The sequence below is a fragment of the Sus scrofa genome, chromosome 15, assembly GCF_054392235.1.
Source record: "Sus scrofa isolate SSC_HxYL_T2T_F1_AM1 chromosome 15, Sscrofa_HxYL_maternal_Yorkshire_Landrace_v2.0, whole genome shotgun sequence".
NCBI classification, from domain to species: Eukaryota; Metazoa; Chordata; class Mammalia; order Artiodactyla; family Suidae; genus Sus; species Sus scrofa.
In genome coordinates, this window is record NC_139397.1 from 127679172 (window position 1) to 127696897 (window position 17726).

Here is a 17726-nt window from a genome sequence, read left to right on the forward strand (position 1 = left end):
CACCTTCACCTCTATAACACCAGTCTTGAGAAAATTTGAGATTTGATGAGTTTTTTTTTTTTTTTAAAACAACTCTTGGAGTTTTGACTGCTCATAAGCGATTAAGGTTTACAATTCAGGGACTTTTTGTAAGGTAAATACTAAGATAAGTGGGTACTATAGACAGGTGCCAAGGCAGCAGTAGAGGGGAGAGGATGCCAAAATGAGAGGCAGGATTTAAGATTGGACCTTAGTGGGGATGGTAAGAGCTTAGCTAAGGGAAAGGAGGAGGAAGAAAGGAGTCCAGGCAGGAAAAGGTTAAGTGGTGGGAACGTCCGCTGGTGGAAATGCTCATAAGTGAGGACAGTGAGTAGGTAGTCTTCCTGGGGCTGAGTGGAGTGACCAGAGATGAGACTGACAAGTCTTAATGGCTCTGGTGGCAATGAGTTAACACTACCCTTTGGGTAAAGGAAACCTTTGGAGAACTCTGAGTGTAAGAGTAACTTGGTGAAGCAGTTTTATGGATGATTAATCTGAATGTGAACGGCTGGGGTGGAGAGGAACAGGGGAGGCGAATGTTAAGAGGAGAGATCAGTATCCATTTAGGAAATTACAACAGTAGTTCAAGAATTAGTTGATCATAATGTAACATACAGGATGGAACTAGTCATTGGCTGGGTTTTATTTTTCTGCTTGCCACACATGCAAATGTCACGTGTTCACGTGAAGTTGTATGGAGGTCTTACATAGTAAACATTGTGTAGTTGTGTGGGAGTCCTGCAAGGATTTTAACAGGTAAGTGCTTGAAAATTCAGAATTAAATATGTTTATTTCTTTGTGATGTGACTTAATATTATCCATCGATGGGTGTAATGAAACGTTCACAGTCATATTCAGCATTTTCAGTAAGGAAACGGAGGCGGTATTGGTACAGTTGTTCATCATTCAATGGCTGATATTGAGGACATGTTTTTTAGGCATGTGGTGGCTGCATCATATCAGTTGGGGGCCAGATTCCAAACAACCTGGCAGTCCCTTTGTACAAGAACGGTGTCAAGATCATGGGCACAAGCCCTCTGCAGATTGACAGGGCTGAGGATCGCTCCATCTTCTCTGCTGTCTTAGATGAGCTGAAGGTGGCTCAGGCTCCGTGGAAAGCTGTTAACACTTTGGTAAGGAGAGGAACATGTGTCTGTTTTTAATGTTCCCCTTTGAATGTTAACGACCGCAGATGTTAACCACAGGGCAGACAGAATACACTGTGCTTAGTGAATTTACTTTAAAGTCGCTGTATTTCCATGATTGCCATTAAACACTGGTTATAAATGGATAGGGGTATTCTTGCTAAGATTCCAACAATGAAAAGAAGTTCAAATTATTTTTGAGCTAGATTTGATATTTAGAATTGGAAACTAGAAATTTTGTGTATTTCGATGATGTCCAATTTACATTTTAATAGTGTCTTTTGAGAGAAAGAATAAAAGGAGTTGGGTTGCTGCTTGTTCTAGCGATACTCTTCTGCATTTTTATCGAGTATTTTAAATGATTCATGCATTTTTGTTGTTGTTTCTATTAATTAGAATGAGGCATTGGAATTTGCAAAGTCTGTGGGCTACCCCTGTTTGTTGAGACCTTCCTATGTTTTGAGGTAATGTATTGTTTTCTAAAACAGTGTTTTAAAAATCAGAAGATACAGAACTGCATTCTGTATGCTAATAGCATTAGGCCTTGATGTGTAGTGATCTGTAAATCCATCAAAAATCTCCACACGGACACAGCCAGAGTGAGGACTGCTGTACTATTCTTCAGCTTAATGCTTTTCCTTCAAGGAGTGACAATATAGAATCTACAGTCCTAAATTTTAGAAGCACAGCTTAGGGCATCTCCTTGCCCAATGAAGGGAGGAGAGTTTTACACTAGAAAAGAGGACAATTTAAAAAGCCAAAAACCAAAACCAAAACAAACTTGGGACATCTCTCACTAGCATCTGTTTTCTAATACCCAGAAATGACAGTTTCTCTTTGACTATTGTCAGCACCTTCTAATGGTGCCTCTGGTTTGAATATTTAAGTTTTTGAGGTCTGATTTTTTAAATAAATGAATTATATTGTTGAAAGACATAGACGTATCTTCTATAATAGACTTTGAAACTAAGTCCTATCATCAAAGGAGAAGTCATGAGTTGTCACTTCCTCTCTTCAGATGTTACCACATGAAGGAACTACTATACTAAACAGGGGATAATAAGAGAGACATAATTTGCTGTACACAATTTGCAAGTGTAAATGGAATTTGAGATGGGATCCTTTAAAATAATGAAAAATTTCAAATGAGGTGGAAAACTTTCCTTTTTATTAAAATGACATTTTGTGGAAACCACAGTCTGATAATACTATGTCTCTGAAATACTAATGGGAGTTAATTTAAACAACACAGACATTTAAGGGAGGATGGCTGAAAGAAGCTCTGACTACTGAGCTTCCTCTTGTTATTACAATCAGCATCTGTTTCAGTTTCCTTTACTCTGAACTATCAGTGTTTTTATTGCTTTAGCCTTTCTGTCTTAAACAGATGAAGAAATTGAAAGTTCTTTATGCAGAAAATTTGCAGTAGAGTAGAAAAGGTAAAGAAAATGCTACTTTTTAAAAGGAACTAGAAAATAATGTTATTTTCCTTATTTCTTCCCTTCCACTTAGTTTTCCTTCTCCCCCCTCCCTCCCACTCTGGACATGCCAAAGTTCAGAGTAAATTGATTTCAGATAGCATTCTTCCTCAAGAATTTGAAAGGACAGAGTCAGACACATTTCAATCAGACACTGTACATTATATTTGCAAAGGTTACTAGAAGAGAAAATTGCCTCTTTTGTAACCCAGTTGAGATGGTTGAATGACCTGCTTAGATAGCATACCTGCTTAGATAGCATAATGAACTCTGAAGATACAAGTTAGAGTAATTAGGTCCTAGGACGAATCCTGTTAAGGTTTCAGTGTTACCTGGAAACAGAAGAGAGTTAAAACAATAAATTAGGAAGGATGAACTTTGGGGATGTGACATCTCTAAGAGCTCCCTTGCTTCTCTTTAGATATCATCACAGGTCTCATTCCACTTCCTCGTCCCCAGCGTGGGGGACTTTTTACTTTGGTTGTCTTGTTGATTACCCAAAGTCTCAATGTGGAAAAAGACACATTTAGCCTGGACTGAAACTAGAGGTTGCCTGTAACTATTCTGAAAAGCAATCAAGTCTAGCACACTTTGCTTCTGAAGTGGTCAAAGAAACTGACCTCTTTTCATCCCCTCTCCTTGCCCAGTGGGTCTGCCATGAATGTGGTATTCTCCGAGGATGAGATGAAAAAGTTCCTAGAGGAGGCCACCAGAGTCTCTCAGGTAGTGTCTAATTTCCTTCTGGTGATTTTTACCTCTTTTGTTAATTGCTACCTCATTTTATATGTTGTTTTTCTTTGCACAGGGCGTTGTTACGAGGGTTTTCTGCTTTGCTTCTACCTTCTATCCTCCTAAATATAGAAATGAGAAAACACAAATGCATTGGATTGTATTTGGATCCTTAGGATTAGTGGAAGAGAAAGATCAGGACCATATGTGGTCAGAATAGAGACTTGTATAATTTTAGTCTCCAGGAGCAAGGCTGGATAAGCATCCTTGTTTGCTTATGAGTTAGATGCTAGGGATAGTTAGATCCTATCCCTGGGATTCCCAACTTCAAGGACAACCTAGCCATTTTAATTATGAAGTAGTGAAGGCTTCTTCACTGATTTTTAATTCTAACACCTGGAGAGACTTTCTTTCCTTTTTTTTAATTCTAACACCTGGAGAGACTTTCTTTCCTTTCGTCAACACTGCCACTTTTGTAGTAAATCCCTTCACTCACCTATTGATTTTTTTTTTTCCATTTTGCTACATTCCATTTGTAAGTTAATAAAAGTGTTTATAATTTTGGGCCACTCAAGCACCTTCCTCTACTGCCCCAAGCTTTTACTTTCTCCTTCAGCATTACCTTGGTGTGTTCCATTTAAGATTTACCCAGTGGGGTTATTGATCTGCAGACCTTGTACTGTAGAGGATAAAAGTAACGTTTTCTTTTAAAAAGCTTTCAAAAGCTAGGTGGGGGCTAAAGAAAAGGAAAGAGAGAAAGAAAGCACAACTCATAGAGGAGAGTTTGATGTTAAGCAAGTGGAGTTTGGAGGAAGCTGAAGAGTGAAATCAGAGGCATTTCAAAGAGGAATAAAGAGTGTGGATTGTTCCTGCACATGGGAAGCTGGACCGCCTTTCTGCGTGGGTGTTATTCCCTGAAGGATACTTGGTCAGTGAAGAGAATGGAGAAGGATAAAGAATGAGAAGAGACAGAGTATTAAAAAAAACCAGGTGGCTTTTGAGTTCACCTTTGTGTGAAAGTCAGAGCCGAGGAGGGAATTTCTCCAATGGGCCAGTTTTTGTTCATGGGCTCTGGAGTGAGACACTGACTGCCCTCCCTTCCTGCCAGGAGTCCTGCCACTGTCCCCTTCTGAGAAACCAGCAGCTAGGTCCAGCTGGTCTCATGAGAGTGAAGAGGCAGGTGTTCTCTGTCTGTGACACTGGATCTCACAGGGCCTCTGCTTGGTAGAATATTTTAAAAGCATTTTTTCTTGCATATGGATAGAACCCTTCCAGGACCAACATTTTATAATAGAGATGTCCTAATGGAGTCTTTCTAGTTCAAGTCTCTTCCTCAAACCACAAGAGAATCTGAGATTCTCAGTTCAGTGACTCTAGAGTAAAACTAGCCCCCATTAATCATTCATCTGTTTATGTACCCATTCATATCACACCGATATGTAATTATAAATAAAATAGAGAGGTATTTGTAACTCTGGAGACAGAAAAGGAACCTCGTTCTGCCCTCTCCTTAGCCACCTCTTTTCTCTAACTCACCTACAAGACTGTATTTGAAGGTTCAATTCACTGAGGACCCAAAGTTGGAGAAATATTTCCTCCTCCTCATTGTAGTCAGAAAATAAACTTGTTCTTCCAAAACAAACAAACAAACAAACAAACAAACACCCAAAATTGGATAATGAGTTTGTGCAGTATGTTTTGCATTTTTTAAAATTGTTGCCCTGGTATTGACTTCAGATACACAGTTTACTTGACCCTATATGTACAAATTCACTAAAGTTTCTGCCGCTCTGTTTTCATCTGTGACAGGAACACCCAGTAGTGCTGACGAAATTTATTGAGGGAGCCCGTGAAGTGGAAATGGATGCTGTTGGCAAAGATGGAAGAGTAAGAGCTTTGTCTCCCATCTCCCCTATCCCTGCCTTCCCATCAAATAAGTTTATTTTATTTTATTTTTTGCAATTTTGAAACCATAACACAGATTAGGGTTCATGATTTCTACAAAACAGGTCTCTAATAGTAGTGGACAATTTGCTCAGTAAAAAAAATTTTCAAATTCAATGACAATTTAGTTATGTGTCATGGGTTTCATATCTTCTGCATTTTATACTGTTAGAATTTCTCTTTGATGATATTCAAGATTAATTATCATCCTGTACTCATTCTTTTTGAATAGATTTTCTCTCTCATTTTCTTTTGTCAGTGTGTTTCCTTTTATGTTTCAATGGATATTATAAAAACATCCAGTACTTTTCTTTCTGAAGTTCCTAATTGAATCCTTGGTTTTTCTTCTCTCTTGGTTTTCCATCCTCCCACTTTTTATTAGGTTAATAAAGGCAAAACTAAACAGAGTAGGATGGATAAGGATAATAACATAATTGGCTTCCCATATCACATCTTGTATCGCAAATACAATGAATGCCTCCAACCTCAGGGAGAAATGAAAATATAAAGAATGCTTTCCTTTAGTTTTCAAATTGTACTAATAAGGCATTTATGATTTATTTCAGAATATAGGTAATTATATTTTAGCGAGTTTATGGCATTTTGTTTGCTTTAAAAAAAGTTAAAAGTTGGCCTTCATCCTCTACTTTGCACTCTATTGAACATGTTAAATCTTTATTTTTTTTATTTGTTTTTGTCTTCCAGATTAACAGGTTAAAGTAGAGTCATTAAAAAAATATATATATATAGTAATAATTTCTTACCATGGAATTATATAATCTAGAGTCTGAACACCCTTAGAAATAATTTATTTCAACCCCACACCCCTTCAGGATGAAAATTCTCTTCACAGCATCCATGGAAAATGGTCCTTTGTTTTCTGTTTAACTCTTTTGTTTATACAGAGCGTAAAAATACAGTATATATATTTTTGCTTTTGTTTTTGCTTTTACTTCTTGAACATCTGAAATATTCATTCTCTTGAACCAAGATCTCCTTCTCTAGAATATACATCCCTGGCCTCCCAGCCTCCAGAGTTATGGAGCAGGTTAAATCTTTCCCCGTTTTCAACATTTTACGTAGTTGAGACAGGTATAAAGTAAGAGGAATATGATCATACCAATGTGGAAGTGGAGAATGTAAGACCGGCCTATAGGCATCTGTGGGTTTTTTTTCACATATTGTTGTGATAAAGTAACACTGTTGGCTTGATTTGGTTCCAGTTTGCTACACTATGCACTTGCCCTCAGCTTCTCTTAGACATCAACCATTGCTTATCAACCTAGACTCCTTCTTTTGGAAATGTTCCAGGTTATTCACGTAATTTTTAAACAGTCAAAAAAGGACCTAGTACTTCAGACATATTACAGTTTTTTTCAGAGCTCAGTGGGACTATTGCATCCCCATTTTGAGACAGTATTAAAAAAAAATTGAGTGCTTACTCTGCACTAAATATCATGCCAGACTCTGTATATGTTTTATCTTTATACACATTCTATGAGGCAGATACCGTTGTTATTCCTATCTTATCAGAAGCCAAGGCTAAGCAGATAAAGTACCTTGCCCAGGTCACAGAACTCATAAGTAACTGAGACTCAATATTACTCTGCTTTATGTCATCTAAAAATCTGATAAACAAATCTTCTCTGTAATTTATTTAAGTGTTTTACGTCCAATTATTCTCTGCCAATCTCTCAAAGACGCACATACTATTAACATTCAGGTTATAGTGACTGAGACCATAAACTTTGCAATCTGACAGGTAAGAGTTCAAAATCCTGACTTGGTCACAGAGTAGTCAAGTCACATGTACTTCGGTTATTTGGTTATTTATTCTTTTTTTTTTTTTTTTTTTTTTTTTTTTTTTTTTTTTTTTTTTTTTTTTAGGTCCACACCTGCAGCATATGTAAGTTCCTGGACTAGGGGTCAAATCAGAGCTATAGCTCCAGCCTATGCCACAGCCATACAACACTGGATCCGAGCTGTGTCTGAGACGAACACCATAGCTCATGGCAATGCCGGATTACTGACCCACTGAGCGAGACCAGGGATCGAACCTGTGTCCTCTTGGATGCTAGTCAGATTCACTTCTGCTGAGCCATGATAGGAACTCCCCGTTATTTATTCTTAAATTGCCTTGGTTTTCTTACCTCTAAAAAAGGAGAAGAATATTTTTCTCTTGCTTTCCTCCTTTCTTAAATTTCAATTTAAAGATCCCTTGATCTTTAGATCTTACATTTTCTTTCTGGTCCACCTAAGTTTTGACTTTTATCCAGCTAGATATTCACCTCCCCCATCTTTTCCAGTGTCTAAAACTTAACCTGAAAGAAAAAGATAAAGATATCTTCAATGCTTTAGTTTTTTATCCATTCATAAGAGTCGTTAGGAGTTGGATTAGTTGTCTTTTCCTATTCTTTATAGCTATTTCAGTCAAGAAGAGGGAGATAAGCTCTCATACCCTCTCAGCTGTCCCTTGAGCAGTCTGTCACCGCACAGGGAGCTTTGGTGAGGCAACATCCACAGCTCTTTCTATAGGTCTTTCATCAGGGACTTAGAAAAGAAATTGGTCAATGCTCAAGGCATCTGTTAGGGTCAAGGGGATGGGCCAGATAGTAACTTCATTGAAGTGGGTGCTGACATCTCTTTTTCAAATCTTCTTTTGGCCAGGTCATCTCCCATGCCATCTCTGAACACGTCGAAGATGCAGGTGTCCACTCTGGAGATGCTACTCTGATGCTGCCCACACAGACCATCAGTCAAGGAGCCATTGAAAAGGTCATCATTTATAAATAAAAGTGGAAGGGGGAAACACAAAGATTAAGAACATTTTTAACTAGGTAGCAATGTAGGGTATTACCAGGTAAAATTTAATTATGAGGAGAACTTACTTGCTCTTATCTGGGTATTTTAAAGATGACAGTTTCCTTCACTGCCCTTTAGAGCCCATGGTTGTATGCTAGTGCAGTGGGTCTCTACAGCATCACCTGTAATCATCAGGGGAACTTGCTTAAATATGGGTTGCTGGACTTTGTTCCCAGTTTATGATTCTGTAGAATTTCCCCAGAATTTGCATTCTCAACAAGTCCTCATAGGATGCTATTGCTGCTGGTCTGAGGACCACATTTGGATAACTATTGCTGCAGACGAGTCTAATGTTTGAGCCACTTACGGGTGAGCAACATCTAAAGTGATAGTTCTCAGTTAGAAACAGGTGTACAGCAGTCATGTGAAAATCTTCTGGAACTGATGCATTTACTGTCTGCTTTTAACCCTCAGCTCAAACAGCACTTTATAATGTGTCTCTTTCAATCCTTCTTGTGGAACCACTGCTTTAAACACCTTTCCAGAAATGATGACTCTGCCTCAGTACTCTGCACTGCTAAGTGTCATCTTAGAGTGCATCATCTTAAATAGCTCATGGGCATGTTCCTTTAGTCTTCAGGTATATGAGGTTAGGCTTAGCTTTTTTCATGAGACTTTCCAATATCCTGCCATCAAAATCTAGGCAGGCCTGTCTGGCTGTTTGTATATCGGACTGGATTCTGAAGTTTTTACCTTTTTCTAGAATGTGAAGGTAGTGGGATAGCTTTATAACACCAGCAGCATAAATGAACAACATCCTGAGATTTCAAATGTGCTTCAGTTTTTCAAATCAGCTTAAATGACCTCAAGAATTCAGATTTTTTCCAAATCTCTTGGAGCTCAATGTGCCATGGACTCTACTTCCTTAGTAACTGATTAAGTTGCTGAACCACTTTTGTAAGTAGTGAAGGAGGAGCTCTTGATTCCAGTAGTCAGGACCCTCTCTTTGCATGAATTCTTTTGGGAATTTCTATATGAGACATGCACAGCCTCTCTGCAAGGAATCATGTTTCCTTCTGACCATAATATCTACCTTTTGGAGTCTAGGGCAAAAGAAAAGCACATCAAGAAAACCTCCCCGGTCTTTTGGCAGTACCATGCAATTTCAGGGCCTGCACTTCTCAGCAAATAGGTCATTTGACTGATACGAGTTTGGGCTGCAATTTTTGATGCTGAAGCAACTAGAATGAAAGGATAACATTTAGCCCTCAAAATAAAATCAGAATATATAATTGTAGGTATATAGAGGCATTTGGCAGAAAGATAATCCTATGAAATAATCCTATCCTATTATTGTTCTTTTTTCTGCTGTGAATATTTAGTACATTTAGTGCCAGTATTATTTTGTTAATAGAAGCTTACTATTACTATTTTATTATTAGTGAAGATGTAGCTCTCTGTAGAGAGAAATTAAAGAAATATAAATTTAAGGTGCTGTACCTTTATTGTTTGTTTTTAAAGAAAGGAATGTTCTTTAGCACTGTTTCACTGTCCTTTTGACCTAGGTGAAGGATGCTACCCGAAAGATTGCAAAGGCTTTTGCCATCTCTGGCCCATTCAACGTCCAGTTTCTTGTCAAAGGAAATGATGTCCTGGTAAGAAATGCTGAGGTGATTGAGAGGTCATCACTGCTGTGTTGGGTCATGTGGGTTTCTGTCCCTGTGGTGATCTTCTCTGTGAGCACAGCCACAGAGCAGCTGAGACCCCTGCAGCTGATTGTGTCTTTGTCTGGGATGTTGCACAGCATATAATGCCTGCCTTGTCTGAAGGCACTGGCTCTTGGTGGCACTGATATATCACTCAGTTTTATAAAGCTCTGATCCACTGGAAAGAAGATCACTGCCTGCCATCTACAGAACAGTATAGATGGACACAGTGACTCTCAGAAAGTAATTTGTTGAGATTATTGTTGAATAGTCATAAATTACATGCACTGAAGTTTTGCTTTCTTTCTCAGAGAAGAAAGCTGTTTTGGATACCATTTACCAATTTTTTTTTTTTGAAGTGTTTACTCTTTGAGGTTAGTCTTAATTAACTTAGGTTTTGTGGGTTTTTTTGTTTTTTTGTTTTGCTTTTTATGGCTACATGTGGAGGTTTCCAGGGTAGGGGTTAAATTGGAGCTACAGCTGCTGGCCTATGCCACAGCCACAGCAATGCCAGATCCAAGCCACATCTGCAACCTACACCACAGCTCATGGCAAAGCCAGATCCTTAATGAGCGGGGCCAGAGCTTGAACTTGTATCTTCATGGATACCAGTCAGATTCGTTTCCATTAAGCTGTAACAGGAACTCCAATTTAGCCTATTTAATGTAACCAATCGGTAACCAGTACTGACTCCTCACCTACTATGTGAAGTTATAAGGTGGCCACAAAGATGTATAGAGCACAGTCTCTGCTCTCAAAAATCTGCAGTTTAATGAGGAATGGGAAAAGATAAGTTTATAGATAACTAGAAGTTAGAATATAATAATTGCTAGCAGGAATGTACAAATAAAATGGTACTGGAGGCACAGAACAGAGAAAGTGTATCGTGTGTGTTTGTGTGTGTGTGTGTGTGTGTGCGTGTATACATATGTGCATGAACATGTTTTTGAGTGTCATATCTGGTTTGGGGTGAATCATAAAAGATTTCAAAGAAGATTTTATAATTTGAGCTGGGACTTAAAGAATAGCTGGGATTTTGACAAGTAAAGGAAGATAGAGAGGACAGTACACATACCACATCTATGAGAAAATTTGGCATATTTTAGGGGATAGTGACTAGTTCACTTTAGCAGGATCATTTTTCTAGGGAAATGATGATGGTAAACATAGAAAGAAAGCCTGGGACCAGGCAAGTGGTGCAAGATAACATAGACGGGTATTCTGAGAAGGGAAGATAGAAGGAAGCCTTTCAAGGACTAGACTATAATCTAATGTCATAGAAATCCACTGAAGGCTTTCCAGTAGAGATCTGGCATTAGAAATCCACTGAAGGCTTTCCAGTAGGGACGTGGCATTAACAAATCTGTCAGCAGTGTGTGGGATGGAATTGTGGAAATGGGGTGGGAAAAGTCAGAATTCAAAGATACTGGTTTCAAGGAAACCAGTTAGCAAAAACCAAGTGGTGGGGAGAAAGGAAGAGACTAGAAAAAGAGCTGGTCCCCAGCCAATACAGCTGGAACCCAAGTGGCAGGGAGCACAGTTAACATTTTTGTCGTTGGCTCTCACCATTCTCTCTCTTCTTTTGAATTTTATCTCTCCAGGTAATTGAGTGTAACCTGAGAGCTTCTCGGTCCTTCCCCTTTGTTTCCAAGACACTTGGGGTAGACTTCATTGATGTGGCCACCAAGGTGATGATTGGAGAGAACATTGATGAAAAACCCCTTCCAACACTGGAGCATCCCATAATTCCTGCTGACTATGTTGCAATTAAGGTAACATTTTCAAAAAACTTTTAGTCATTTTTTAAGTTCCAAAGAAATTAAGGGAATGATTTTTCATCAAAATAATCATACATAATGAACCTTCTAACTCAAGTGCTGGGCTGGGGCTTTATGACATTTGCTTTGAATAATGCAATGCAGTTGTTCTTCAGGCAACTTTATGTGTATGCCTGTGAATTTCAAAAATAAAAAAAAATATTTAGAATTACATAACTTCAAAACCAACTATCTGAGTGAATTATAAACTTTATTTATGACGCTGATGCATAATAGTGCCAGTTTAGCTGGTAAACAGAAATTCTGGATGTATTTTCTTAGGATAAGGTTTTAATTGTGCTGAGACTTCAGGAATAAATGAATCTTGTAAAAGGGTTACCCTGTAGTGTTGGTTAAATTATTACTGCCTTGGCCACCTTCGCTAGTTCCTATTTTCTTCATTGGCACAGTTTTTCCACAACTTCTCTTGAAAAGTTGAGACAGTAGTTGCTTTTTACAGTGCTGTAAGGGTGATAAAATTGATGGCATCTTTATGAAGAATGACCAGGAAAATTTAAGGTTTGTTCACTAATTTCAAATACAGGCATGCCTTGGAGATATTGTGGGTTGAGTTTCAGACAAATATCTCAGTAAAATGAGTCACATGATTTTTTTGGCTCCCCAGTGCACATAAAAGTTATATTTATACAATACTTTAGTTTGTTAAATATGTATTATGTCTAAAGAAACAATGTGTATACATTAATTAAAAAATACTTTATTGCTAAAAAAAATACTAAGCATCATCTGAGCCTTCAGTGAGTCATAATCTTTTTTTTTTTGGTCTTTTTAGGGCCACACCCACAGCATATGGAGGTTCCTAGGCTAGGGGCCAAATCAGAGCTGTAGCTGCCAGCCTACATCACGGCCACAGAAACACAAGATCTGAGCTGCATCTGTAACCTACACCACAGCTCAGGGCAACGCCAGATCCTTAACCCACTGAGCAAGGCCAGGGACCAAACCTGTGTCCTCATGGATGCTAGTTAGACTCGTTTCTGCTGAGCCATGATGGGAACTCCAGTCATAATCTTTTCGCAATAGTTACATCAATGATCACCGACCACAGATCACCATAAAAAATATAATAATAATGAAAAAGCTTGAAATATCGTAAGGATTACCAAAACATAACACAGAGACATGAAGTGAGTAAATGTTGGAAAAGAGGAGCTGATAGACTTGCTTGACCTAGGGTTGCCGTAAACCTTCAATTTGTAAAAAAAAAAAAAAAAAAAAAATTTGTGATGTTCAATAAAGCAAAACATAATAAGGTGAGATACTCCTGTATATATGCATATTTCTAATAAAAACTTAATAATAAATCCATTGTGCTTTTCTAGCTGCCTCAGTATGTCCATGAACAGATTTATAATCATGATCTTTAACTACCTATCTGGATGGTATGAGGGTTAATGAGATATTATATAAATATACGTCATTTTTTTAGATAAAGCACACCAATGAAATTAATTTATATCATGTAATATATTTATGTGGTATTTACATATTTCGGATGCCTTTAAAAGATTTCCATTCCTATATGTACTAGTGACCTCAACCATAACTCTTAACAGCTGACTCAATTTTGACTTTTACAGTGGAAGCTTTAAGTTGAAAGTATAACTCAAGAACTTCTTATTAATCTTATTTAAGTTAATAATTTAGGATGCCTTGGATTTTATAGTGTGTGGAATACTACTTCTTACATTGGCGGAGGGGGACATTTTATTCCTCGAGGCTCTGACACAACATAAATTGTTAAAGCTTCAGTGGGCATATATATATGTAGGCCTTTTCATTTGAGACCAAGTAGACATTCCCCCCCCCTTCCACTGGAGATTCTATATATGAATTTCAGATTCATGTTTATTGTTAGACACAAGAATATTACACATACATGCATACACACATGTATGAAACAATACCGATGGAGAGATATGAATTTTTAAAAATGCACTGTATTTTCCAGCTTACTTCTTTCCTAGTTATCTTTGTTCATGAATCTTGACTATTTTGTCAAATTTCTTATTCCTGGTCAATCTTAATATAGTCCCAGTGAGGTGAGTGGATATCAACAGATGAGATAGCGAGAGGCTGGAGGACAACAATATAGAATAACTTAACTAAGATGACCCAGTTACAGGGCCCCAAACTAGAATTCCCATGATGATTCTGAAGGGTGCCAGAATCAAAGGAGTAGTTTAGACTAGATAAATGGATATATGCAAGAAACAAGCATTTGGTTCTTATTGAATTGCCTTGATAAAAAGAAATGAAAAGGAAACACTCCTATCTATGTTCTAGTTCATAGAAGGTTCTGGGCGAAAGTGTTTGCAAGCAGTATGTTTTTCAAAGCTTGTGAAAAGGTGTCAACAACAGTTTAATGTCTCCGAAGTCAGCTTGCAGACAGACATTTCTGGCAAGGTGGATTGTTGCAAGTCCAAATGATCTGAAAAAGAAGAGGAATGTTTCAAAAGCCCACCAAGAAAAAAAAAAAGTGTTTGAACTCTGTGTTTGGGGAGGCCAATGCCCAGTAGACTTTGTTTGAAATCACTCCAATAAGAATGTGTAGGCCAGATTAGAAGCCCTGGACTAGACTGGTCACTGGGGCCCTATTTACAGAAGTAATTTGTGATTATTTAACCCAAGTTTTTGGCCAAGAGTTCAAGAAATTCCTGGAACAGAGGTTTAAAGCTATTTTTCAAGTCAGATGCTTGGACCAAAGAATTTTTTTAACATGTCTACCATAGCCTAAATGAATCCTCTGAGAGATGATTCACTAAATATACTTATCCTCCCTTATTCCATTTATACTTTTCTCTCACGCATTTTTTCCTACCTGTTGTTTTTCACAGGCGCCAATGTTTTCTTGGCCCCGGTTGAGAGATGCTGACCCCATCCTGCGATGTGAGATGGCATCCACTGGAGAGGTAACTAGTTAATAACCCATGTACAGTTTCATTAAATCTGCTCTGAAATCTATGGTTTTATAATCTGAACACGGTAAAGTAAGTAAGTAGTAAGGAGCACTTCTTTTGCTATCAGTCTGAAAGAACTTAAGAATTTTGAATTAAGGGAGTTCAGTGGTTAAGGACCCAACATTGTCTCTGTGAAGGTGTGGGTTCAGTCACTGGCCTTGCTCAGTGGGTTAAGGTTCTGACGTTGCCACAAACTGCAGTATAGCTTGCAGATGTGGCTCAGATCCGGTGTTGCCTTGGCTGTGGTGTAGGCTGCAGCTACGGCTCTGATTCAGCCTCTAGCCTGGGGAACTTCCATATGCTGCACGTGAGGCCATAAAAAGAACAAAAAGAAAAGGAATTTTGAATTAAGGAAGTGTCTTTGACCTTTGTAGACCAGAGTCTAAAGTCTCACATCTATTTCAGCGTATGACTATTAAGGGGGGTGTTTGTCATCCATTTCCACATCATACATTAAGAACATCTTTCAGATATTTCTCTAGACATCTAAGTAAATATTTTCCTGGTCTTTCTTTTTATATTAAAGTTCTCAGATCTCTTTATAACTGTACCTCTGTCCCCTTGACCCCACCCCATTTGCCTTGCTACTATGAAATTAGATCATAGTAGAAATATCTTTCAGATATTTCTCTAGACATCTAAGTAAATATCTTCCTGGTCTTTCTTTTTATATTAAAGTTCTCAGATCCCTTTATAACTGTACCTCTGTCCCCTCGACCCCACCCCATTTGCCTTGCTACTATGAAATTAGATCATTGAGTTTTTACTGGCAGTGTATAGAATGAATGCACAGCATTAGAAAGAAAATGGAGCCAAAATATTGTGGAATCTACACATACAGGCCAATTCCCAGAGGCACTTTCAAAGCAACTTTAACCTCCTGGGGATTATCTAAAAACTATAATGGGACTGGCCACTGGATGTCCCTCTTCACTTGTGTTGGGGACTGTCAGCAGACAGTTTCTTTAAGAAGGTGAAGTGTGTTGCTTGTAGAGAGCTGTCAGATTGCAGAGAGTTCCCTCCATGTCAGTGTCAGGACATTTTATGAATCACCTGCTGGGGCTTGACAGACTTACCAGATACAACCTTCAGATTCTCATCAGTGCAAGGGGAGTGGCAACATCTGACAGGGAGGCATCATTGTTTCCTCTTGTATTGAGGAAAACCTGAAAGGGGAAAATACTTAATTGTAACAAATATGAGATGTTTTAGATGGTTGCCTGGTGACAAGCAAGCTCTGTGATGAGAGGCCAAGTGAGACAGGAAGGGCAGCAGTGAAGAATAAATGGCTATCTTGTTTGTATTTGTACTGATGACTGCTTTCTCTTAGCTTCTTTTCTGCTTCTGTTAATTTAATAGGTGAGAAAACTTAACTTGAAAACAAGGGATCTATGTTATATTTCTTTGCTCTTTAAGAAGACACCCTTGATCTTCATCTTGATCCCATGGTCACTCAGTAGCAGGGCTGTTTCCAATCTGCCCAGGGTTCAGATCAGGAAAAGATTTGTTTTCCTCTGTACTGTTTGGGTGGTGCATCTATTTTCAGCACCTATGTCCATTCTGCCTCCAGACATACATTATTGGAGTTAATGAAATATGAAAATATGAAAGAATTAGAAATTCAGCCCCACCTTTCTTGTACCTGTTTCAGAAGCACAGAGAGATACTTCTTCTTCCATTATTAGAGTCATATTTCCAAGTGTGATGTTATAAAACTTGTTTCATAATTGAAATAAAAATAATAATTCCAGCTTAGTGAAATCTCAGTTATGCTATAGAGACATTTTCAGAATTTACATGGCTTATCATGGGAATAAATAAACCTTTAGCTTTCCTAGTGGCGAGGTGGGGTTGTTAGTCCTAATCTTTACTTACATGTTTAACTGCTTTCTGTGTTTTTGTTTGTTTGTTTTGTGGTAAACTGCTGAAACCTCTTGTGTGTTGTTGTATGTTACACTTATGATGGAATTGCCTAGGTTTCTTCAGTAGAATTTGGGTCTCATTAACTTGGGTTAACATTACCTAAGTTGGCTAGCCACTTGACCAAAATGTTCACTTTTGGTGAAAGAAAAGCAGCGTGTCCTGGTGGTCAACTGAAAATCATGGTCGTGAGAACTTGGCTTTGACAGTAAGGGAGTCATTTGTTTAAAGAATGAATTTAGTCATTGGCTTTATTTACTTATAGTGGTGGTTCTGTACCTGTGCCAAATGATAATGTGTGTGGCAGAATCTACTCCGCTCATGTTCAGATATACCTTTATTCTAAAGCTGTCGTGGCCATCTGACTTGTACTTCTATTGTAGCACAGTAACCCTAGAGGAAGCCTCTGTATATCCTAACAGTATATGTTAATTTGGAATTTTTTTGTGTGTTTGGCGGTAGTATTCAGGACTGGTAGTAAGGCATTTTGGTTAATTTTATGAAAATAATAATAATATTAATACAAAGAACAAGCTCCTTTGAGATTTTCTTAGATTTACTGAATTTCTCACAAGGCTTTCTCATTAGATGAATGAAATTTCTCCTAACCGATTGATCAGTGGTTATGCCTTTGTGCTACTGACTCGTGAATTCATACAATGATACATAGCATATAAGACATATACTGTTTATTTAAACATTAAGTCACATTAACATTTGGTAACTAACCACATTATGGGCCAGAAGCTGTAATTTGTATCCAAATATCTCACAGTAGAATTCAGTTATGTTGCTCTGTGGAGTGTTATTGGATAGAGAAATAATTGCTTCTTCATTCATTATGCTTAATTAAAAACATAAGATACATCTACCCTAGCCAGACTTTTCATCCCTGGACTCAGATTGCATGGTCTTTAGGCAACTCAACAATATTTGGCATAGGAACCTATAACTTTCCATTTGTGTTTGTTTTTTTGTAAGGTTGGTTGACTATCATTTGCTTCCTTTTACTTTATTTTTTTCATTTATTCTAAACAGGTGGCTTGCTTTGGTGAAGGCATTCATACAGCTTTCCTAAAGGCAATGCTTTCCACAGGATTTAAGATACCCCAGAAAGGAATCCTGATTGGAATCCAGGTAAATGGTGTGTGGTTGTGTGCATGCCGGCGGGCACATGCTGGGAGTG

At 38.0% G+C, this 17726-nt stretch overlaps 2 protein-coding genes across 12 annotated transcripts in view; one reads left to right on the forward strand and one right to left on the reverse strand.

Moving 5' to 3' along the window:
* Positions 1-7428, reverse strand: part of KANSL1L (KAT8 regulatory NSL complex subunit 1 like) — a 579301-nt gene extending 571873 nt beyond the window's left edge. The window contains exon 1 of the mRNA XM_084998982.1: positions 7360-7428. The gene's annotated coding sequence lies outside the window, so the exon portion shown is untranslated. The remainder of the gene's footprint in view (positions 1-7359) is intronic.
* Positions 1-17726, forward strand: part of CPS1 (carbamoyl-phosphate synthase 1) — a 308550-nt gene that overhangs the window by 279638 nt on the left and 11186 nt on the right. For all 11 annotated transcript variants that reach the window (XM_084998960.1, XM_084998953.1, XM_084998959.1 and 8 more), the window contains 9 exons: positions 957-1151; positions 1560-1627; positions 3289-3364; positions 5180-5257; positions 7982-8089; positions 9682-9771; positions 11424-11594; positions 14498-14572; positions 17579-17677. In XM_084998960.1, the coding sequence (XP_084855086.1) occupies positions 957-1151; positions 1560-1627; positions 3289-3364; positions 5180-5257; positions 7982-8089; positions 9682-9771; positions 11424-11594; positions 14498-14572; positions 17579-17677 (960 nt within the window). The remainder of the gene's footprint in view (positions 1-956; positions 1152-1559; positions 1628-3288; positions 3365-5179; positions 5258-7981; positions 8090-9681; positions 9772-11423; positions 11595-14497; positions 14573-17578; positions 17678-17726) is intronic.